Source organism: Perna viridis, chromosome 14 (genome assembly GCF_037379345.1).
Source record: "Perna viridis isolate PV_CMFRI_1.1 ecotype Kerala chromosome 14, ASM3737934v1, whole genome shotgun sequence".
Taxonomy (NCBI): Eukaryota; Metazoa; Mollusca; class Bivalvia; order Mytilida; family Mytilidae; genus Perna; species Perna viridis.
This window is the reverse complement of record NC_142458.1, coordinates 15501118-15525828: the sequence shown is the minus strand read 5'-3', so window position 1 is coordinate 15525828 and position 24711 is coordinate 15501118. Positions and strand designations below refer to the sequence as shown.

The 24711-nt window shown below is 33.9% G+C and overlaps 1 protein-coding gene and 1 long non-coding RNA gene across 2 annotated transcripts; one reads left to right on the top strand and one right to left on the bottom strand.

Moving 5' to 3' along the window:
- Positions 1-770: 770 nt before the first annotated feature.
- LOC148598361 (bone morphogenetic protein 7-like) lies at positions 771-16365 on the bottom strand. The gene is made up of 6 exons (XM_088560861.1): positions 15721-16365; positions 8547-8730; positions 5560-5711; positions 5138-5329; positions 4462-4538; positions 771-3027 (listed from the first exon to the last, which is right to left on the bottom strand). Exons 1-6 carry the CDS (start codon positions 16100-16102, stop codon positions 2767-2769), a joined length of 1248 nt encoding a protein of 415 aa, XP_088416987.1. The 5' UTR covers positions 16103-16365; the 3' UTR covers positions 771-2766.
- On the top strand, positions 11193-22850 carry LOC148598360 (uncharacterized). The gene is made up of 4 exons (XR_015918419.1): positions 11193-11350; positions 11566-12003; positions 20749-20778; positions 21645-22850. It is a non-coding gene; the product is annotated as an uncharacterized LOC148598360 (long non-coding RNA).
- Positions 22851-24711: the final 1861 nt, after the last annotated feature.

Below are 24711 nucleotides of genomic sequence, written 5' to 3'. Positions count from 1 at the left end.
GAAACAGAAACAAAATATAAACAACATATTCAGTAAGCAACTATTGTACTGACTAAAATATATTAAATCCTAGCGAGTTCCGAGTACTTTGTTGCCGCCGCCCCTGTCCCAGCAAAGAAAATGAGGGAAACGGGGATGCCTTCCGTCCGCATTGTTTGTCAATGTATCTTCATTCAAACCGTTTGGAGGACGGTTACCATGTTTATAATAATTAGGTGGATTTGATCGGTAGTAGTTTCCGTGTGGCGAGCCTAAATCCATCGAACGGGTTAAAGATGACTTGTACAGACTAATACCAGGACTCCGATGGACGGCGTGGTAAAACAATACATCAATCAAAACTTCACTGTTCGGTTGATTGATTGATTATGTTTTTATGTCCTAGTGTGAATACTTCATGAAGTTCAGAACGAGAACGTTTATTACTTAGATCAATTTAACAAAATCTTCTTTGTACTAGTCCGACCAACTGAGCCGGAATTTGTTGTTCTAAATGTATATGTAGCTCACAGAATGAAGCTTCATATACATTTAGAACAACAATTAACATTCCAAATAATTTCTAAGTCCTTGATGCGACTCGGGAATCGAATCCCCTAGGTGAGCATGCTTACATGCATCACGATACCCACGAAGTGGTGTAGTTATTCCATTGGTTGTGGCAAAACTTTAAATGCAATAAATAATACCACAACCAGAATAACCAAGATTTTCGCATTATTTTGTCTAGATAAGATAAATAATATGATAGTAGAAACACACAAAACATGTCTAGTAAAGAAACAACAAATTAAAGAATTTTATTTTCGAGTTCATTCAATTCTAATATATATAATTTCAATACAAAAAAGGTATAATATTATTATTTGAACACAGGTGCACGTCAGCTAAATAGAATTGTGTATAGAGAGATTCAAGACGATGTTAGAAAAAAAAATCATGGTTAGTATTTATGGCACATTTTGTGATTTAAGGAGGTAGACCTAGGGTAAGGGACATAACTCTAACAAATCATTGAAACGTTTGTATTCAGCATTTTACATCAATCTTGTGTAAGCACCAAAGTGGCATGGACTGATTTCACTCTGTTTCAAATGTTAGCTTGAAAGCTTTTGGTCAAAATTGAATATGATGCAAACATATCACTGATTTCAAGAATTATATCCCTTACCCTAGGTCTACCTCCTTAAACAGTAACATTTAGAATCATTTCATACTAACGAAAACTGAAAAGTTATCTATCAAAGTTTATTGATCACAAGATATTTACATTATCAACGGTGCATGTTACATCTCATGTTGAAAAATTGTCAAAATGCGTGATTTTGATTGTAATTTTTATTTCTGATCGATTGTGAATGTAAGGCAAGCCTTAACATATATATTTGACTACTTTCAATGATATCTTTGACATCGTTACCTATACATAAAAAGATCTTAGTAATCTGAACGAACATTAAGTGTACAGGTACTTTTCAATACACTGAAATGTACTGGACAGTGGCAAAGTCAAATTAAAACGGGTTTACACTTGTCAGATCTCATGAAAAATTTTACATAAAATTATAACATGCACATATTTTTTTTCAATTATACTAAACGACACCAAAATTAAAGACTTCAATCGCAAAATTATCCAAAATCGATCATTATACTAATCGTTCATCAACAATTGATCGATACGTGATCGAACGCTTTGGTATTTAATCGATAAACCTTAGAATTGTGCCTGATTAGTTTTCAACAATGAAACCTATCGATTATATGATATCTTAATTCACTACAAAAGATAAAAAAAATAACGAGACAGAGATGATAGATTAGCAAATGTTGCCAGGAAGGAGTTCTACTAGAACTGAACAAAATAGGCCAGTATATACTTTTGATAACAATAATTGATGATTAAAATGCCCAGCAATTGTAAAGAAAGAATGATCAATACCATGAGCAAGATTAAATGAGATTCTAGATAGTCAAATTTTATTAGACAGACATGTTTAAGAAATAGAATTTGTAGTATAAAATTTAGGAGCTATTTTGAAAAATTTAATGGCCTAACTTTGTAACTAAAGTAGATATTGTGTGTAGAAACTGGTATGCTGTCACTGTTATACAGCAGATCATTATGATACATCTTGTCCAGCTTCAGTTGTCAATCTTCTCAATGGAACATACCAAAATTAACTTCACTGGCCATTTCATGCCTACTTAAAAGATATTGTATATATCACATATAGTTGCCTTGCACATTGGAAAATCATATCACAGTCTAGTACAGTTTGTTCGATTTAATTTTTGTTTCTATGCATAGAAACTGTTAAAAAGTCACAACCTATGAACAATTATGTACATGTAGTGTTAATTCAATGCAAGACTTTGCAAGACATGTTGATTTTAGAATAGAAATTAAAATAAAGTCCGAGAAGAATGTCAATGCCAAAAAAGGAAATTAAAATTTAACATTTAATGATTCGATGATCGAAAACTTTCGATTAAAGAAAAAATACATTTTCCTCTCCACACAAACGGTGTCAACTTGATGATCCAGTGTCATGGAAAAGTCTATAATTCAGACTGTCCTCGACATGTTAAGGCAGACTAAAGTTTGGTCATAATTTTGTTGGGGAATGATTTAAAGAAACATTCAAATTGAGTCTTCACACATGTTTTCCGTGCTTCTTGTTTGAAAACATACATGTAAGATTACCAATATGGAAGCACAATGTTTTTTGATTAACTCAAAATATTACCATTTAAACACGTGGTTTAATGACAACCACAAGATTTAACGACCATAGTTGGGAATTTTTTCAGAACTACATTTAAATTGTCATCAAAATAGAGCACGGATTGTGCCCCTAATTTAGTAGGCGCACAACCCGGACTGGGTGCCTGTTTTGGATTCATTAAGTGAACCAGTGTCTGTACTATGGCATGGTTGGTAGCATTCATATGCGCCGCAAGAGGGAATTGGCACTCCCCTTCACAATAGAAAGCCTGGTATCCGTCAGGTGCAATTATCCAACTCTGAAATTTAACAAACAAATATTGAGACGTATTAGTGAACAAGAATATATGCAAGTAGCAATTTACAAAGATACTAGTATTTCTAATTTACTAAAAAAAATTAAAAAAAAACCTAAGTGTAACATGTTAAAGGGCAAATTTGAATATAAATCAAAGCGCCGACAGCGTTGAACTTTGGAAGTTATAAGATATTCATAGGTATTTTAAAAACTTTATAATCCGTTGATGCCAATATGTTCCTTCTGTATTTTAAAGAGGATTAATTATTTACAACGGGATCATCGTCTTCACCACTACTAAAACCACACACCCACACAATACTGATGATTCAAAATTTCGTATTACTTTTTTGTTTTGTTTCATTTCGTTTTTATTGTGTCTCAATGTGTAATCTTGTCAACATGTTTTTTTTTTAGTTTTAAACGTAGCCAATCACGTGGAATCCATATCAAAGGCACTATTAATATATATAATAACCAACTTGAAACATTTCAATATTCTTCCGCCAGATCTCATTCGCAGTGGAAGTACTTTTAAGGTGGTTATTAACCGGAAGTCCCTTTAATTGATGTCAGATAGTTTTAAGATTCAGAGGTCACATGACTTCCGAGTAAAAATTGCATTTGTATGAAATGTTTTCACATTTTTTTTCAACTTTCCCCCTGTTTAACATTTATTATATATTTTGATTTTTTTGTTTAACATTTATTATATATTTTGATTTTTTTCCTTAAATACATTTAATAAATATTTCACTTATTTTTTCTTCCCTTTGTTTAGTTCGAAGTTGTATTTCTAAAATCTTGTGGGTCACTTTTATTGATATATCTACAAATGAATACATTTAATTTGTAGATACCTTTAATTAAAAAATCTTTTTGTCGCTACTTTCGCTTGCAATTGATAATTTAAAACAGTGAGCTGTCTTAAACTTTTTTTTTGTTTTAAATAAAAATTTGTTAAAAATACGAAACTACAATTGTGGCTATACTACAGAATGACTTCCGACCAGACTGAAATCCAGCTCTCAGTGCCTAGCTCTACATGTAGGTCACAGGTTAAATTCGTGATTATTGCCGTTATGAGGTCTTCGTAAAATATAAACTAATTGGTCTAGCACAATTTATCTGGTTTTCTTTAAATTGCAGTCACAGTATATTTAATTTAGATCATTTTAAAGGTTTACATATTCAACGAATAAACAACTTTGTTACAGAACCAAGGCATGTTTACTTCCAACTGGTGTTATGTTATAGGAAAATGTATTTCCTATTACCAGCTGGGAAGAAACACAGTGCAATGGAGCTATATCCCTGCAGTAATCATATTACAGACAAACAAGCGACCGGACGAACTAGTCACTGTCGAGCAGTCGGTGGTTTTACGAAACTAATTGGATATTTTGAAAAAAAAATCAGCCTACAATTTACTAACCTTCCAACCCAAATCTTTGAATTTAACATACATGTGTTTTCTTTGACAAGGCCATCTCTTTATTCGCCGTCTGTACCCTATAAATATGAAATTATAATTTATTTGTATTTTAATTACATAATGCAAAAGCCTCAATTCTTTATTTGGATAAGTTTTAGTGTTGTAATTAAATGATAACTCCATTGCAATATTTCTCCATGGAACTGTAAATAATTTTAACCATCAAATGTATAGCTGTAAAAATTGCCCCTAGCATCCACAGAAAAAATTCTTCTTTAAATGGGTAAAAGTAAATGAAATTGACTTACTAAATGTAATTACAGGTATACAAAAAACTGTATGTCGTGTTTCATATTTCTACCTTTATATTTCTCTCGCATTTATTTCAATTAGGGAGCATTCAATTCAAATCAATGGAGACCAGGAAAATGTCTTTGACCAAAGTTTCTAATGCTGTATCCTGAATATTTTTGCCAGTTGTTTTGTCCCCCTCAGACTTTAAGGGTTAGGCAAAAATAATAATAGTCTTGTGTCTTGCTTCAAGCAAAAAAAATATGGTAGGTAGGCGCAAAAAACTAGGGTAGATAAGGTAGCGATAAACAGAAATATCTTTTGGCCTAACCCTAAAATCGAATGACTACAGGTACTTCCATATGTTCTATGCAACCATACTTACTTCCATATCTGAACGTTTCAGGCTCGTCGTTGCTCATGTCCGTCATCGCCCGCTGTTTTGATCGCTGGGCAGCACGAGTTCGGCGTATGTTTACTTTTTGTGATGACTGGAAGAACCCCGTTAAAAATGGTTGTCTATGTACTGCTCCTCGGTGACCAACAATCCCAAACTTATCGGGATTTACTTCAGAACCTTAAAACATTGGACATTCAAATACATGTAGCATAAAATATAAATGAGATAAACAAATGTAATTATCAAAGATTCAAATCACTTAGTAAGTCTGTACAGTCATATCTGAAATTCATTATTATTTACATGTAATTTGCTTTTTTTTTTGGTTGCTTTTGTTTTGTTTGTATTGACTTTATCTGCTTTGTTTGTCTTATTTAGGTTTCGATTCTGAAATGGAATACTATTACCTTTTCTTATGAATTTAATTTTCATAAAAAGTCCAAGATTTGCCCCGGGATAGTGCGTCCAAAGGTCCGCAGCCCTTGTGACGTCAATCGTCAACCATCCCACGTGATCAGCTTTGGTCGTCACATTTCCAACTGACTCGAGATATTTATCCCTTTAAGTAAAAAGAAGAGAAAGTCGATAAACAGTCAGGGACTCTCCGCTTTAAAATTACAAGTTCTATTTTGAATTTTAAAACTAAATTTTTTTCTTATTCTTATTTTTTTTTGTATTTGAAGGGGAAATATTGGGATTATAAAAGTAGACATAAAGAACATAATCCAATGATACAATCAAACAAGTAAAATCGACAAACACGACAAAGAACATGAAAAAAAAATACACACAAGAAAGGTAAGCGTTCCGAGTCTGCATTTCTAGAAACACAGGCCAAGTTGTTAAAAAAAATGTCACGTCTGGGGAGGAAGAGAGGAAAAATTTTACACAATGAAAAACAAAAACAAATCTGTTTTCATGGTCCAGATGGATATACAATTATATAACAGTCCACGAGTTTATGCCGACAACCATTAAACTTTTGTTGTGATGACTGTTATCACTAAAGTTTCTAATCTTCTTAAAGATAAATGTAGCGTTCTGAAAACAAAAGATCAAAGAAAGCGATGTTCTTGGTACATATAACTAATAATAAGAGCAAAATACTACAGATTTTAAGTTTCGAGGGAATCATGTGTGAACTATTATAAGAACCTATCAAAGTTATGGAGATGAACTTAATTAGAGTATGTAAAATTTTGTGCTCTCCTCTTCAACAAAACGGGGCACAATTTCTGATTACAGATGCAAGCATGGAGATATATTAAAACACTGCAGTAATACAAAATTTAAAGCAATTAATCAATCAAAGAGGTTGCCCATGTAAAAATCAGGCAGATCATATGATATGGTTGGCTGGTGGTAAATTTTATCCCACTGAATGTTTTGTTCCAATGTTCAAATAGTAAAAAATGTTTGTTTTTTAATGCGACATTGGATGACTCGGAAAACTTGTTTCCTAACGAACAACCAATTTCTACACTAAAACAAAGAGTTATCTCCCTTTGTAATGAATTTCAGTGCCTTCTTTGTATGTTTTTCTCTTTTTGTTGCGGTTAATCAAAAACTGACATGAGAAATGGCACATTTATGATAAAAAATAGATGAAAACCTTTGAAAACAAAATTTGTCATGTGCGACCCACTGTCTTGTTTCTGCATAAATACCCTCTTAAATAGACCAATTGCTTCTTACTTTGAAACATTATCTAATATCATGACAAAAAATAAAACGGGTAACATTAGAAAATTGGTTACATGTTTGATATCGCTTGTCATACACCGGTGTAGTTACTTATATATGTTAGCGGCAATAAGCAAAATCAGGCATGAAGGCTAAAGCCTAGTCAATAAGCTATTGACTAATCAATTACTAATTGCCTAAAAAAATCAGGCTTTAGGCTTATTTCCTGAAATGATAGTGGTCAAAATCTACTTATTTCCTAGGCAATAATAAATAATGAAAGAAAGAAAACATTGCATTTTAATCTTTTAAAGATTATTGTCTCTTTAACATATTCTCCATTTCCACTCTTTTCCATATAAATTATTGTTTTTTTAATTCTGTTAATCCTTAACTATAGAGAGAACATCAGATATTGCAAAAGGCTACTACACACAACAATGTACAACTAAATAAGTTTATAAGGTTCTGAGTTGTTTTCAAGTAATATTTAGTAAATGTTCTTTTCACTACTCACTTGATTTCCATTAAATGGTTTTCATTTGCACATCTTATATAATCGTGTCAACATGTCTCAATTCGAGGAAAAATTTAACAAAGAAATGAGAAATCGCTATGAGAAGGGGAAAACTAGGAAGATATATTCTCGTGAGAAATGTAATGAAATTTTGGAACTTTTTAAAAAGGAATCGACAGCAGCAACAAAACAGAAATCGTCGACTGAATATTACTATTCTACCAGATTTGATATTCTCTCTGTGGCTGGGATTGAGCGTCTAATAACCAAAGTACCAGAAGGTGATCAGCAGGGATTTAAGTTGTTCGCGTATCTCGAAGAGCTTTTCGGTGTTTTGGAGAAAGCCCATAAAGAAACTGGACAAGGGGGAAGAGACAGAATGCTCAAGAAAGTCAATGAGGGGTATGCTAATGTCTCCAGGGATAGTATAGAGCTTTTTCTCGCATATTGTGAAAACTGTTGTTTAAAGAAAAAACATTTATCCAAAGGAATAGTCGTGAAGCCATTATTTTCTAGTGAGTTCAATAGTAGGTGTCAAGTTGATTTGTTGGACTTTCAATCCAATCCAGATGGTGATTTCAGATTTGTGATGGTTTTTCAAGATCATTTAACAAAGTTTTGTGTGTTCAAGGCTTTAGTGAGAATGATACAAGTCGTGAAACATCTCTAAGTGTTAGAGAGGCTACAAATAAACAATAATTTTCCAGCGGTCAGGGTTTCCAACGTTGTAGCTGCACGACAAAATGCAACACAAACAGATGTAAATGCAGGAAAATGGGAAAGTTATGTAACAGCAGATGCCATTCTTCCAACACATGTGACAATAAGTGACAAAAGCACTAGCCTTATATACTTTTGTATTATAAAGTAAATGTGTTCAATTGTCAATGATTTAATTTCATGAGCTTTGGTTTATTTTAAAAGGCCAAAATTAAAGAAAAAATATGCACCAGGCAATAGGCCTATTGCGTGCCTCTTTTTTTTAGTCATTAGGCTTATTTCCTAGTCTTTAAGCTTAAAGCCTAACACATTTCAGTCAATAAGATTATAGACTAGTCAATAGCTTATTGCCTAGGCTTTAGGCTTAATGCCTGATTTTGCTTATTGTCGCTAACATATACATGCATAGTCTACTACAATTTAACAAAGCACATATGCCGGAAACCCAATCAAACTAGGTACATGAATACTTACTCGGGATCCGGACCTTGTTTTATCATGTATATTTCGACCTGAAAATCATTGTTTTTCCACTTTTTAGCTTTTTCTTTAAACAGTCTGAGTTCGGCTCTTACAACACTTTCTTCAATTGTAACCTCGCTGAAGTTGAAATAGAACGTCCGATCTCTCTTGCGTAGTAAATGGGGCATTTTCTTTGCTGAAAAGACAGTAAGATTTTATTGCACGAAAAATTGCAAAACAAAATTGAGACGAATCCTTGAAAATGTATCTACTTGTTACAGAAACAATGTGCTAACTACATGTAACAATATGCTAGTAACAACGTGCTTGTAACAATATGTCAGTACCTACTAACGTTATAACTATAAGCGCGAAAAAAAGAAGAGAATTATAAATTGGCGATTGCAAACCATTGGAGAGAAAGGTAAGACGTACTGAAAGGCTGACGAACAGGACAATTACATGTAATACAAAACAGTGTATCTACTCTAAAAGATCCATTTACGTTTCAATACGAGTTCTGCAGAAACAATTTTTACTGCGCGATCAAATATAGGACCGAAAAGTCCAGCATACGTAAGGAATTATCGTGGGTAAGACTCTAAAACTCTCTTGATCTTGTGGCTTATTTCTCTTTGAAAAAATCCATGATTCGATTTGTAATTATTGAATCTAATGAAAGTTTGCCGAGCTTAGTTAAAACAGTATACGAAAATAGATTTTTCACGACGCTATTTTTAAGAGAAAAAAAACAGATATAGATACTTGTTTTTTTTTTTTTTAGAAAATAAGAATAGTGAACAAAGTTAATGATGCAACCTATTTACGCTTCTGAAAAGGGATATTGGATTATTGGAGATATTGGTAGCACACACACAAGATTCTGTCAGACAACCAGTCATACACACAAACAAAAAAAAAAAAAAAACCAAAGATTTTCTGTAAGGATGTACACAAAATAATGGAAGGTACACTGTATATACACATGTCCAATGTATGGTATATTAAAATTGCAATGAATAATGTATGCTTTTTTTTCAAGCTCTTGTTTGATTTTTTTTAATTCGACAACGATTGAAAGGTATACGAGTGATATACAGATCACTGACACCAGAGGCGGTTCAAGACATACGGAAAAGGAGGGGAGCCAGCTGGGGTTCCTCCGAAAAAGGGGGGTGCTAGTACATACTTAACCAATTTTTTAGTAAATTTTGTTGCAACCACCCCCCCCCCCCGTACTCCATCAATGCTAGAGGTTGTCTGGCAAGCTATTTTCTGACATGGAGGAACGGAATTCCAACCTCTTACGTTGTAGGAGTACAACCCGCCGCCCCCCCCCCCTGCACCTCCCTCCCCAAGCCACCACTGGGAACACGTATATCGTTTTAGACATTACCACCTAAAAGGATGACACATACACTGTGATCTACATGTAGCTTTCAATATTGCTTCTTTTGACTCCCGCCATAGTTTAATTCTAAAATAAACTTCCTTAGACAAAATAACATATACTCATCACCTTATGAACTTTGCTAGACATGCACATGGGTCTACAGTTCACGTATAACGTACATATAATGTAAGTAATTGAATTACAAGATGCATAAACAGACAAGAAATTGCAATAAAAATAAATTGTAAGGTCGGCTTTGAGCCAAATGAAGAGTTGCACTGTATGTAAATAAAACTTATTAGTCTGGTACGTAATTCTCGATCATAAGGAAGACACATGCCTGGTTTATATATCTCCCGATTGTGGTTAAGGGAATACAAGATTGCGATACTCAAGTCTTCTTTAGTTCGTTAAGACATTTGTCATGCATCTTAAATAAGAATTTTGGCATAATAAATATTGGTGGATACAGGGTAGGGCTGTAAGGGTTTAAAATCCTTTTTGTTGGAAATGTATGGTGAATTGATGGAAAATGTAGACCCAATTGAGCTAACCATAGCATGAATAACCCTTCTCTTGAACACACTCAACCTTCATGCCCCCTCAAATATGGTCTCCTCCTGAGTCAGTTTTGAGTATCCTTCTTAGTCACGGTTCTGAGTCTCCTCCTAAGTCACGGTTTAGAGTCTCCTCCTAAGTCACGGTTTATAGTTTCCTCCTAAGTCACGGTTTAGAGTCTCCTCCTAAGTCACGGTTCTGGGTCTCCTCTTATGTCAGGATTTTGTGGAAACAAAATCCTAACTTAGGGAAGGAGGGTGCTTATAAATAACCAAATAGTATTATTTCGTTTTCTTTCCAGTGGATAAGGAATGATTTAATGGTGTTGAAAATTAAATTTTGACTGTTCATACTGTATATTTATTCCTCCTGACGTATTAGCAAGTGTGAATAGCCAAAATTCCCCTCGTACTTCATAAATAAGTAGAACCAATCCTTAAATAAATGTAAACTTGTAAACATTCTTCTCAAATTGAACTAGAAAGCCAAGTACCAAGGTACAAACGTCTTCAGACACCTGCCATTGAAAGAATAATTATCTAATAATTATACTTTTTATCGTTTGTACTTTGTATTTCAAGTACATGACATTTTACATAACTATATCTCCGAGAAAAGGCATTTCAGTAAGAACTATTTCGTCAAATTCGAAATATGAACGTTATACCTTACTTTAAGGACTGATTTCATTAAGGTCTGATTGTGCACCTGTGAATATAAACATGTATATCAAAAATCTAGATCTAAATCTGTTTTGTATGTATTTTAGTATAACTGTCTATTTTAAGTTAAATATCTTTCTTGCCGAACTTCCGCATTGACAATATGGACTAGCTTGAGATAGCTGGTTTTTTTTGTGTTCTTGGTAAGCCATGTATATGTAGAATTAGTCAAATCAACACCATGATATCATAAAGTTAGTCTATTTTTCTCTTTCTTTAGTTCCTTTTTAATGAATGAAATCGCACATTGACAGTTGTATTTTATTGCTCCATGTACATGTAAATAGATAAAATATTATTCAAGTAACAAAACAGAACAGTTCATACTTTATTCAAATTTAGTTATCTTTCCCTTCAGGCTGAGCTATAAAAAGGGATTGTTTCGCCAGAACATCGATGTTTCGCTCAATGGACCGATTCGGAAACTGTATGTAATATCTGGGATGTGTCATGACGTCCCTGAAGCTGATTGGTCAAGACGAATTTTACGAATATACGCTGTGACGGCGAACGGAAGTTGCATTTCTGAATTTGTCTATTCAAATGTACTTGTTTGTCAGCAACAGAACACAGCAGTCTTGTTACAGATATACAGACTAACAATGACTATAAACTTTTTCATTCATTTCCTGCATGCAGGATTCAACAACATTCTATTCTAATTGAAGTTCATACATAGTGCCTCTCGGTTCAACGGATCTAATTTCAACTTTTTTTATTCATCAAAAGAAAAAAAAAAATAATAGGAAAATGGGTGAAATTCTGAAATGATTATCTGAGGAAGGAAAGGACGATGGTAAGGAGATTTTATCTTGCAGGCATCTTTAAGTGTTCAATCCAAGGCAGGATCCTTGGCCCAATACACTACATGTACATGTAATATAAATATTTTTCTTTTATCGACAATATGTTTCTTTTCATTTTTAAAATGGTACATGTATATTCTACAATTATGCTGATGGCAATGACTTGTCATTTTGCAGCTTCTGATATCTGCACTTTAAAACAAATAATAGTGATTAATATAAACAAGATGGCTGCTTAATCTGAGTTTTTAATCCAAAACTGTGGCAGTACAAAATGTTTTCGATATACAGCATGTTATCTCTGGAACAACCACCAATTTTTATGGACTAAAATAGCTTTTCCCAATTTATAAATGTTTTGAGTTTTTGTATTCGATTAAAAACTCACTTGAGCTTATATTATATAGGACGATTTGAAAAACGTTCCAGGCTATAAAATCCCCCCCCCCAAAAAAAAGGAAAAAAGGGCAACCCTGACCATCCCAGTGGATCCTCTAGTATTCGTACATTGTATAAATCACAATGATACCTTTGGCACGACAAACGGACGGAGCGAACAGACACGAAAAATGTTCCATGAAAGAAGATAGCAAACGAAGAAGTTATGTCTATAGTATAGTATAGTATTTTTATAGTAGCGGAAATGACCGAGTACAATGTCATGTACATGTAGTTCCGATTGCAAACTTCATCAATCACATATGTTCTAGTGAACAATTACATGAAACAAGTTTTAATTAATGAAACAAAGAAAGTTTCCGTCGACAAGGTACATAGCTTTCGTATCAATGATCATGTTCTATATAAAATAAATAAAAAGGTATTTAATGTCAAAACAAAACCCATATTTGTTTTTTGTTTTTGTTTTGTTTTGTTTTTTTGCAGACAATACCGTTAAACAGCGCGTCTGATATTCATTAACCTTAAACATTTATTGTCGTCTTCTCCTGCAACGCGACGAAAGGACATGCATTGGCTGCAATGACTTGTGTCCGTCCGTCCGTCACATGTTCATGTTCTGAAAGACATGAGCCAAATTTCCCAGATTAAAATATATATATATATATATATATATATATATATATATATATATATATATATATATATAATTAAGGTCTTTAATACGTCACAAATCGATAAAAAGGGGAAAACATGAAAGAATGTAATTGCGAATAATTCAGTCTTACAATTTTATATACTCCAGCATAGCAGACATACCCAGAGTACAAACTACCAGGTATGGTTATAAATCATTTAAGTATTCAGCCCTTAAGATTTAGAATAGTCTCCAAAATGAGCTGAGGAACCAATTTAATCTGAACAAGTTAAAGACCTTCATTTGTAAATGGACATATCCTTCTTGTTCATGTGTTAGCTGTAAGTATTATATGGATTTGCTTTTTCTGTTTTATGTTTTTATAGTTTTTAGATTTATAGTGATTCTACTGTGTGCTTTTTCATCTGCTTAGTCTCATTTTGTGCTGCTTCAACTTGCTACTTGACTATAGCCTACTTTGTATTGTTTGTCTTATCTAAATTATGTATGTCTGCATGCTTATATGATTTAATATGTGTATGTCCTGTATCTCTCTCTTTTATGGACAAATCGCTATAAAAACTCGCGAGAACTTAAATTATGTTCAATGCTAATATGAAACATGACTATAAATAATAAAAAAAACACTTACTTACTTACGAAAGTTTCTTTGACAAAATGTGTGAACTAGTAACCGAAATTAATAAATGTCATTATTTATAAGAAATGTTGACATATTACAACAAATCTGAGACGGAGTCGATCCAAAAACCTGTACCGGACATAGTAATGGTATTACAAAATATAGATAGGCTACGTATGCCACGCTTCACTATCAGAAGATGTGTTCATCATTCATAGAATGTGAAAAAAACCTTGCCGTGCTACTTTGGAAATTCCCGACCTATCAACACCTTAAAAAGGCAAATTTTACAAACACTTTGATGGTTATTTCTGGAGGTTATCAGGTATAAATACTTGGTTAAAGCAATAATATCTCTGCGCCTTTTTCCATCATGTGCCACACCTTACACATATTTTGCCTGATTCTTCGACGGAGAAGTACTTATAGTGTCCAATGAAGATCAAATATAATGAAAATGCACTTTCAACGATTTTCTTAACTATTTGTTGTACTTTTCAACCATCTGATTTTTCACAAATTTTCATTTTTCGTGACACTATGTTTTTTTCTACAGATCAAAATGAAAATTTTGGCTTTTTGAATAGGTTTCGATTTTGGCCTACTACTGGTCAAAATCCTGGGAAAATGACCCAGGCCCTTTGTGAGATGGTCAAACCATTCACATAATCGTCTCACCCCGTTTAGTACTTCATTTTAAAGGATGCGCGGAACTTGAACAATTTCAACTTTGAAAATCGTCCTGCTTATTACTTGAATTGACAATTAAATTTTACGGGAGTTGCGGAATTCGAACAATTCACCAGTGGTGGAAAAAATATGGCTTTGTCTTTTTTTTCTTTTTTTTTCTAATAACATGCAGTCTAGTAAATGTTCCTTTTTTTACCATTTTGTGAAAGAGAGTAGCGCTTGAATTGAGCAATTATGTTGGATGTGTTTTCAACACAGCTGGTATGCCTTTCGAGAGCATCTATTTATGGGTTATATATTTAAAAGAGATATTCTTGAAAAATTCTTGGATGAAGATCAGTTTTTTTTTTGGTTACATGAATAAAATAGAAGTGTTTAGGGAATGATACCAAAATGTGAGACTTTTTCATTTTGCAATGACTTGTTCAGTCGAATGTACTTTCTTTTGTTGGAAAATGAGAACAATTTCTTGAAAAGTCGGGCAAAATGCGCCAATAATAGCCTGTAACTCTCAAATTAAAAAATAATCGGGATCCGACCATTGCTCTTAAAAAATTCCGCATCCGAACGACCCCCCCCCCCCACACACACACTCGAAAATATGAATCTGTGCATGGTTTCCTCGATTTTTATGCAACCTACAATGCAGCAGCGCATGGTACTGGGCACAGACTAAGCGATACATTCAATACCTAAAAGGCCCGTGCAGGTCCGGGTGTCAAAAGAATAGGCCTGCGGCAGAGCTAAGCTTGTCGTAAGGGACGACTAATGCTCAGAAACCTAGCAGGGGTTAGGCGCTCTGCCCATAGAGCAACTGGGTAACTAGGTTGTGTGCCCCAGGTGTTGGAATTGGGTACCCCTGGCGTGTTACATGCTAGGGTTGTCAGGCTATAATACGGAAAACCTGACCGCAAACCATAGTGGTGCACCATGTTGGGAAAGATGCCACGTTCCTCGCACGTTAAAGAACCCTGCTGTGGTATTCGATAGGGTAGGAATCTTTGCGCTCCGCCACAGAAGGCTAAATTGCCCGACCCTGCCCATCCCTCCTTTTTCTAGTGGCAATCTAAACTTGTCGACCTTGTTGCCCTTGTGTCCCATCCCTTTTTCATTTCATGTTCATTTTTATCAATTTCTAATTTATCGCCTGAATGTAGCTGAAATATTGCTGCTCGGGCGTTAAACCTCAACAATCAATCAATCAATCAATCAATCAATCAATACCTAAACATTGTTTTGTTATAGTAACAAGAGAAGTTAACATAAAATTAATATGGTTACTCTGTGTACCATACGTGTATACGTGTTGTATTACTTGACCGATTGACAAAATCTTACCATTATTGACGAAGCTCATGATGACATCGGCTCCTTGGATCGGTTCTATGATATTCCCAATGGAAATATTCGATGTAAGATGAAATGACGGCGTATCATCAGAATCCAATAAAATCCCATCTACGCCTGTGATCGTATTGTATAAATCCAACATAAAACGGGGTGCAGAGTACCCATTGGAATGCCTTTTAGGCTTCGGTCGATGATGAAGACCGAGTATAGTCAGGATCTCTTGCTGAAGTTCACGTTTGCTTCGTGGACTAATCTCATTCACCCGTTCGGTCTGGTCCACGCCATTGTCAATGTAATATCCCGAGGAGGTCCAACTATTCACATATTCAAAACACAAAGAGGAGAAGAACAATATGTGTAATCTCACCATGTTATGTGTTGTACCGATTTACCTGTTTAAATGTTTACGAATTCCTTTGAACTTAGTCAAGTAAACAAATTGAATATTTATTAAATCACCTTGATCATCACTGATTAAAATGTAATACGCAAGTTGATGATAAAATCAGTTATGTTTTCTTTTGATCTAATAAAGATTAAATTTCTCTACATTTTGACGAAACGTAATTACCCCGTCTAGATACACAACAAGGGGCACACACACACACGTATACATTGAACAGGTGGTTTACTAACTTAAAGGTGAAAACATGATCACCAGCGATAAGTTTTCGCTTCGTGTGTATTACAACCACACGGGATTCGTATGTATTACAATCACATGGGATATACACAATTGTTTTTAGATTGTGTAACTGTTTATAACGTTAATAATGATACATATTAAACCAATAATTTAAGAAATTAATTTAAATTCCATATTGGAATCGGAATCAGAGGAGGATTTCAAATTCGAAGTTTGGAGGAACACAAACTATACGAAAACGAATGTGTGAATTTTGAATATTACCACACGGCAGGATTTGGTATCATTTTGAAAATATTTAAAAGGTGCCTCGATTAAGGTCTGTCGGAGAAGTTTTCTGTGGTGCAATGTCTGAAAATTTGGTACATTACACTCGTCTCTTTTATATAATTGCACATGAATTTATATCCAAAAGTTCACGAAGAAAATGCGGCTTGAAACACCCCCTGATAAGAAATATTTTGTCTCCCGCGACGCATCGCGAGGGGACATGGAAATACCGGGTGCCCGCCGGTCTGTCCGTCCGCATTTTCCGCACTTTTTTTGTTACGCTTTTACCAAATAAGTTTGTTTTGTATGTGGCATTATTATGAACAGTTGCAGATTAAGTTCGACTATGGTTACGGTTGAATTATTTTTACGAAAGTTATGGCCCTTGGACTTAAAAAAATTCAGTGAATTTACCGTTTTCCGCACTTTTTTTGTAATGCTTCAAATTTTGTATGTAGTCTTACTATGAGAAGTTACACGATAAGTTCGACTTTGGTTACGGTTGAATGATTTTTACGGAAGTTACGGCCCTTGGACTTGGAAAATTTCAGTGAATATGAAGTTTTCCTCACGTTTTTTTTTCGCGGGGGACATTGGAACCCTGTTCTTTTTATTCCCCTTGATTTAACGTTTATTCGCGTAGGTTTTTGTTTCAAATGTAATTACTTTCAGCGGAAAATGAGCAACCCGAAAATATTTACATGCAATAGTGAAGAAATGTAGTTATTCCGAACCAGAACATTGTGGAAAGATACTGGATATTTTTTTAACCAAATATTTTTAGAAGCTGTACCTTTCTTTTTACAATATTCGTCTTAAAACTTCTTTATACTTTGAATGAATTGAATTTGTGCGTACAAGTTAAAATGTCATATCATATGTCAAAAATTGTCTGTTCATAATGAGTATTATAAACAGAGATATGAATCCGTTCTCCACACAAAATTTACAATGAATGTATCCAAAATGAATGATTGAATAAAAATTAATTCACTTACTACACATTGCTTATATGTACCAATGTCAATATGTTTTACATTAAGACAATTATCATCAACAGTAATATTTTGACAATATTGTTGTTTTGTTTTAAGATGTTATAAGATGGTTAAAATTTGACACTCACTTGTCCATTTGTCATTCAATCTTTCCACAAAATATTCGTCGAAAAAAAAACACGACTGGTTACGGTGCGTTGCCTTACCAACCGTGGGTTAGAGAGACTGCGCTGTGCGTAGTTAACCAAGAACATTTTGAAGAGTAGAAGTTGAGAAAAAATAGATTTCATGCAAACAAAATATGGGGTTACACCAATGTTCGCCCTTACGAAACCGCGCTCGCGCAGTTCTATATCATTAAACCTAACAATTGAAAGGATAGGTGACAATCTAGTATGCTTTTACTGACTTAACGTGTTTGTAAAACCAACCTACCAGGCCTTTCATTAAGAGGTGGCTCCAGGTACTTTTACCCTCCTAAGCTACTGAAAGGTATCTCCAGAATTTGAAAAAAAATCATATAGTTTTATAAAAGATAATTATGTGAAGTAACACCTGCAAAAGAAAAGGTACCCGAAAAAAAAAAAACGATGAAACCCCTGGCTTATGCATTATTGCCTATCCAAGTTTTAATCCCGGCTTAGGCAATGACAGGATGAGCGCACCGCTTCACCTCGGGTACAAAACTGTTCACGAGTAAGGGAAGAAACTGAAACAAAACAAAATTTAAAACAGGAATTAATTCAGCACGCGCACATTAATGTTTTTAATTGTTTGTATTTCATTTCTTTATCTAAACAGAACATACTGCTCCAGGGAATTTTCCTTTTGTTTGTAATTAAGTAAACATTAAGGATCAGTCATGACAAGAAATTTTTCCGTTGAAACTGAAGATAATCTTTTGAGTATATTGAACATTAATAAACTTTTCCGAACTATCCCGTTACATGTAACACGTCGGGTGTCAGACCAAAAATTTCGCTTATTTATTTGCAAATACTGCAATCTAGCCTTATTAACTTCTTCTATTTTTGGTCCAAAAAGTGATCTAAGCCTTTGTAAGGTAAGACTAAAGTTCTTAAAACAAATTTGCCGTATCTCTATCCTTGTGCTCATAGTCGAGCGGGAAAGACGCACATATAGTTAAATAACAAAAAAAAAAACAAACAAACAAACAAACAAAAAACAAAAAACAAAAAAAACAAAAAAAAATTCTTTGGGAAACAAAAACACCCAGTCAGTATATGCTAAAAATCGAGGTTTGGCTCTACATCAATTGAGGACAGAGACTCAGAGTAGAAAATCAATCTATCATATCAAGTGAAACTTCCCTGAACTTGATTTGTATTTGCTAGTTAACATCGGGGTTTATTTTTTATGCACGTTTCGTCTTTTACAAAAATGTAATAATTTAGAAAAGTGAATTACTTTTGTACATCGGCTTATAAAATCAATCACAAAACCCAATACACCGCTTTCAGTTTGAAAATCGCACAATAGTTGTTAAATTTCAAAGCACATTTCACCATTACCAAACCTGCTTATCCTCTACCTTACTACACAACACCAATACAAAAAGAATAAATATGGTGAAACGCAACAAATGCACCATCGTGTAACCGCTATAAAAATAAGTAATATTTCCAGAGGTCACCAAAATAAGTCTTCCATAAGTGCAGACATCCCTTTAAGTACATGTAAGCTCTGAAAGGCCCCGACAACAAGAGTAATGAAATCCATGGTATCAGAACGATAACACTTCTATAAATTAAACAAAAAGTCAAATAACAAGTCGGACATGAAAACGCATTAATGACCAACATCTCCTGAATGTTGACCAAGGGTCGTAACTTCCATTAAAATCATTCAACCATAACCAAAGTCGAACTTAATCTTAACTTCTCATAGTAAGATTACATACAGTTGCTATTACTTCTAACATCTATTAAATTCTGTCTTAATTTGTCAAGAAAACTGTTCTATGACAGTTTAGAACAGAAATCCTGAAAGGGTCTGACAGAGTCTGTCCTGGGTCAGGACACATTAAATTTTGCCCCATTCCCTAACAGAAACTGTCCTGGGCCGTGACAAAGAAAATACGAAAAGCTGTTCTAAACTGTCATACCCCTGGTCAGTTCCTGACACTAAATCTTTCTATTCTGTGTGACGTAATTTAGAACAGGAAGTCCGCGATTAAAAATGGAAACTGTGTAACTAATATAAATTAGCAAATCCAATTAGGGGCTGCAACGCATTAATGTGAGTCAAAATTCTTAAAAATTGCATATTCTTGCCATATGTATGAGTGTGCACTTATAATTTCCAATAGGGTCTAAAATCATTGACTAAAATGAAAATATTTTTCAATATAATTATCATTGGGTGACTGCCACTCATATATTTCAATCACAATTCTTCAAAAATTCTATATACCTACAAAATGTATGAGTGCGAGCTTTTTAATTTCCATGTGGGTCTAAAATTATTGACTAAAATGTTTTTTTTTTCAATATAACTATCATGTAGGTGCATGGCTGTGACACATTAATTTGAGTCAAAATTCTTAAAATTGACATATTTTAGCAAAATGCATGAGTGCGAACACTTTTAATTTCCATGAGAGTCTAAAATTAATGACTAAATTATCCAAAATGTGTCTAAAATAATTAAGTAAAATACGTTTTTTTTTCAATATGACTATCATGTGGGTGACATGTATTTCAGTAAAAAAAAAAAGAAAAAAAAAACATCTTTGGCTCTATTTTCTTCTTTTTTTCTAAAAGACAATCGGCAGACTTTTTAATTATCTTTTTTTTTTCAGTATCACAAATAAAAACCTTTTGGATAGGGGGTCTGATGGATGGTCGTAGGTGGCCGGGAACATTGTTAGGCCTTAACGGATGGTCTATTTATTACTCTAGCAGTGCTAGAGGTTGTCTGGCAAGCTATGTTCTGACTTATATGGGTATGGAGGAACGGAATTTCCACCTCATACATTGTAGTAGTAGTCTACATATATATATACAAATAGTACATGTATGAGGTTTGGGATTTGTGTTTTCAAAAATGGTTCTGAAATAGATTTTTTTCAATATATTTCAGTGGAAAAACTCTTATAAAGCAGTCCAGGAGGTAGGTATTTATTCTTCGCATTGCATTTTATTAAGAACACAAGTTGAATATGGTCCATATTTCTCCACATTTTGCTGGAGGAAAAACTTGGGGTCCAAGTTTAAGTATGACCTTCTACATATCTTTTATTAATTTCTGTTCCATGCACGTACTCGTATATCATGTATTTGAACTTTTCGACGTTTTGTTGCAAAACACATGGCATTGAGGAATCTATTAAGTTGCGGTAGTTGAATTAGGTGCCCATTACTGTAACATGAAGTTTCGGGGACTCTACATCATACATATAGAGGTTATGTGCACGTAAAAGTACAGTGTACAAGTAAGTACATTCCCGAGGAGCTAGCTCCAACGATTTTCAGTTTTGTTTTGCTATATATGTATATGTCAGACTGCATGTTCTGACAACTCTTAATATTATTTTTTTAATTTAACCATTTTTTTGTTTACAACTTCGTGTAAATAAAGTAAAGTTTGTACATGTACATAAAGTATGATTTTAGTCACTTTCATACTTAACAATTGTACATGTAAATATTACTCCTTTTTAACATGTTTACCATATAAAATCTTTTTTTAATATTCAAAGTTTATTCACCATGTTTTGGTTTAATTTCCGATTTATAAAACACCGGTACATTATGACTTTATGTACATATTATTGTGTGTTAATAGTTTATGAACTGTACAAGTACGACGGGTCCGTCGTCTACATTTTTTAAACCAAGTATGTTTTATACATGTACAAAAGTACATTAAAGGTAACCCGCGTAACAGGCTTTTGCAAAAAATTAAAACAAACACTTAAATACATGTATCAATACGAACAAAATCTTAATGCAATGTTCTTTAAAAATGTGTTATAGCCATGGTGATGTCAGATGATATTGTACAGCCATAGTGATGTCAGATGATGTTTTATAGCCATAGTGATGTCAGATGATGTTTTATAGCCATAGTGATGTCAGATGGTGTTTTATAGCCATAGTGATGTCAGATGATGTTTTACAGCCATAGTGATGTCAGATGATGTTTTACAGCCATAGTGACGTCAGATGATGTTTTATAGCCATAGTGACATCAGATGATGTTTTATAGCAGCCATAGTGACGTCAGATGATGTTTTATAGCCATAGTGATGTCAGATGGTGTTTTATAGCCATGGTGATGTCAGATGGTGTTTTATAGCCATGGTGATGTCAGATGGTGTTTTATAGCCATGGTGATGTCAGATGATGTTTTATAGCCATGGTGATGTCAGATGATGTTTTATAGCCATGGTGATGTCAGATGGTGTTTTACAGCCATAGTGATGTCAGATGGTGTTTTATAGCCATAGTGATGTCAGATGGTGTTTTATAGCCATAGTGATGTCAGATAATGTTTTCCTTAGAATATTCAATAGACATTGATTTTGAATTACACAGATTTACTGTATGATTATAGATGCGGAGTAACACCATACACTCAATCAACAAATGCAGGCATCAATATACAACTACATGTATGTAAAACAATTTTGATAAGTTTTATAAAGTATTAAAAATGAATACCTACTCTTTTTCTTATATTTGCAGATAGACAGATATGGATGAATGTCGTTTCTCTGTTTAAATGATGAGAGTTTTATTTAGTATCAATAATTTAATACTACATATGAAAAAATAACTAAGTTTGATTAAATTGTGAAGATTTACTGGATTTAATGAAATAGAGATTCTAACGAAAAGTTAATGACAGTGTTTTGAAGTGCTGAATGTATATTGCTCGTTATGTTGGTTCTGAAACCAAATGATACTGACAATACCTCTGGATATATTTATAAAGCTGCAAAACAAGTACTATACATACAGGTTTTGTTAAAGGAAACATTTTTCAATCTACAAATGTATATAGCTATTTAGAAGTTGATTAAAACTGTTAGATACAAGATATAGTTGAAGTATTGATTTTGAAGCGTTACCTGTGAGCCAGTATCGATGGATTTAGCCTTAATGTCCTTCATATACCGGTATTGTAATTTTGTTTCATAAGAATTTTGAATGTTTTCTGTTGAGTAATAAATATGTAAATGACTATAAATGGGACATTTTTCCATTATGCTGTTTTATTTTCTTTTGCTAGATAACTGTTTAATAACAAAGACCACCTTATAGATCTAAATTCTTAGCAAATCACACAATACTAAGTTGGTCCTAAGGAAGAATAATTGACGAGCCTTTTAAGGGAATTGAAAATGGAGCATACGAAAACTCCGAATTTGCCTATATATACATGTATGTATATATTTAATATAATAGTGTCAACGCAAAGCGTTGCGGTCGTATATTGGTATGCTGCTGACAGCGGCGTCATCGTCGGCGGCGTCCGTGTCGTCGTCCATATTCACTTGGATTTCGTGCAATAACTTTATAGTTAGGTTGATCAATTGTTATGAAATTTTGATATGATTTTACTAACTACTAAAGGTATGCTCCTATTTAATTTTGAGTTTATGGCCCCTACCATTTTAAAATAAGGGCCATCCATGTAACTGACAGATACCACACTGTAGGGTTCTATTAATCTAAAAAAAACTGAGAGTCCAAAATTCTACCAAGCTAACCTACATAAAGAAAAATGGTCAATCCTTAACACGACAAATCAAGTTCAGCACATCCATGCAAGTACACCTTCAAGGAAGAAGCATTGTAATATGTACATGTATATGTCTTGTCTCAAGGTTATGGCAAGTATTTGTGTAATTTGTTCCCCATTTAGATGTTGAGTAATATATGTCAATGGATACTTATCAACATGTGCATAATTCAATTATTGATAAATAGAGGAGTTTTCTAGACAATACAAACACGTTCAAGACAACATATGCATGTTCAAATTTGTTCTGCGCACAATACCAGTCTGTGTCCACACTAGTAATTTTTACAAAAAGAAATGCGGAAAACCCGAACGGACCGAAGGACACCCGGCATTTCCATACCCCCTCCGACGCGTCGTGGGGGACAAAAATGAACTGAAACAACAAATAAACACACCATAAAATTCACTCAGCAATATGTCGAATTCCCCTTCATGGAATATCTCAATATACAACGTACAACATATAGACTAAATGAGATATATGATGCTGTTTCTACGACATGTACGATACAGTTTTCAAATACAGCATTGGTATATGTGGCGGAATGTTAGGTTTAGTATCGATAGTATTTATTTGTTTTATTTGCTACCGTCGTCCAATAAACCTGACTGAAGGTAACAACAGTATAGTGCTAAGACAGGGGTCGGCTGCTAACCTCAATCAAGCTAAACATGTTAACGATGACATGTTGGTAAGACAGAGAACGGCCTTAAACTCGGTCCAATCTACATTATCGTACACTGTAACCACAAGTAAAGTAGAATATCATTGACATACAATGAAGCATAACTCTAGGAAGTAGTGTATTTAGTGACATAGATTCAGTCCAATCATAAATAAAAATTTCGTAGAATAATGTTTTTGTCGACGATATCTTACTTTAGCTTTCTACACTGAAGACAAAGACTGACACGTAGGATTGGATCCGACTTGAGCTCGCTACACTGACGACAAAGCTTTGCACCTAGGATTAGATCTTACTTTATCTCACAATACTGAAGACAGGGCATAGCTCGTAGGAGTAGATCTTTCTTTAGATATATACACTGACAACAAAGCCTGGTATGTAGGACTAGATCTTACACTAGTTCGCTACATCGACGACAAAGCATGGCACGTAGGATTATATCTTACTTTAGCTATCTACAGTATTGACAAAGCCTGGCACGTAGGATTATATCTTTCTTTAGCTCCCTACACTGAAGACAAATCCTGGAACGTAGGATTAGATCTTACTTTAGCTATTTACATTGAAGACAAAGCCTGACACGTGGGATTAGATCTTTCCTTAG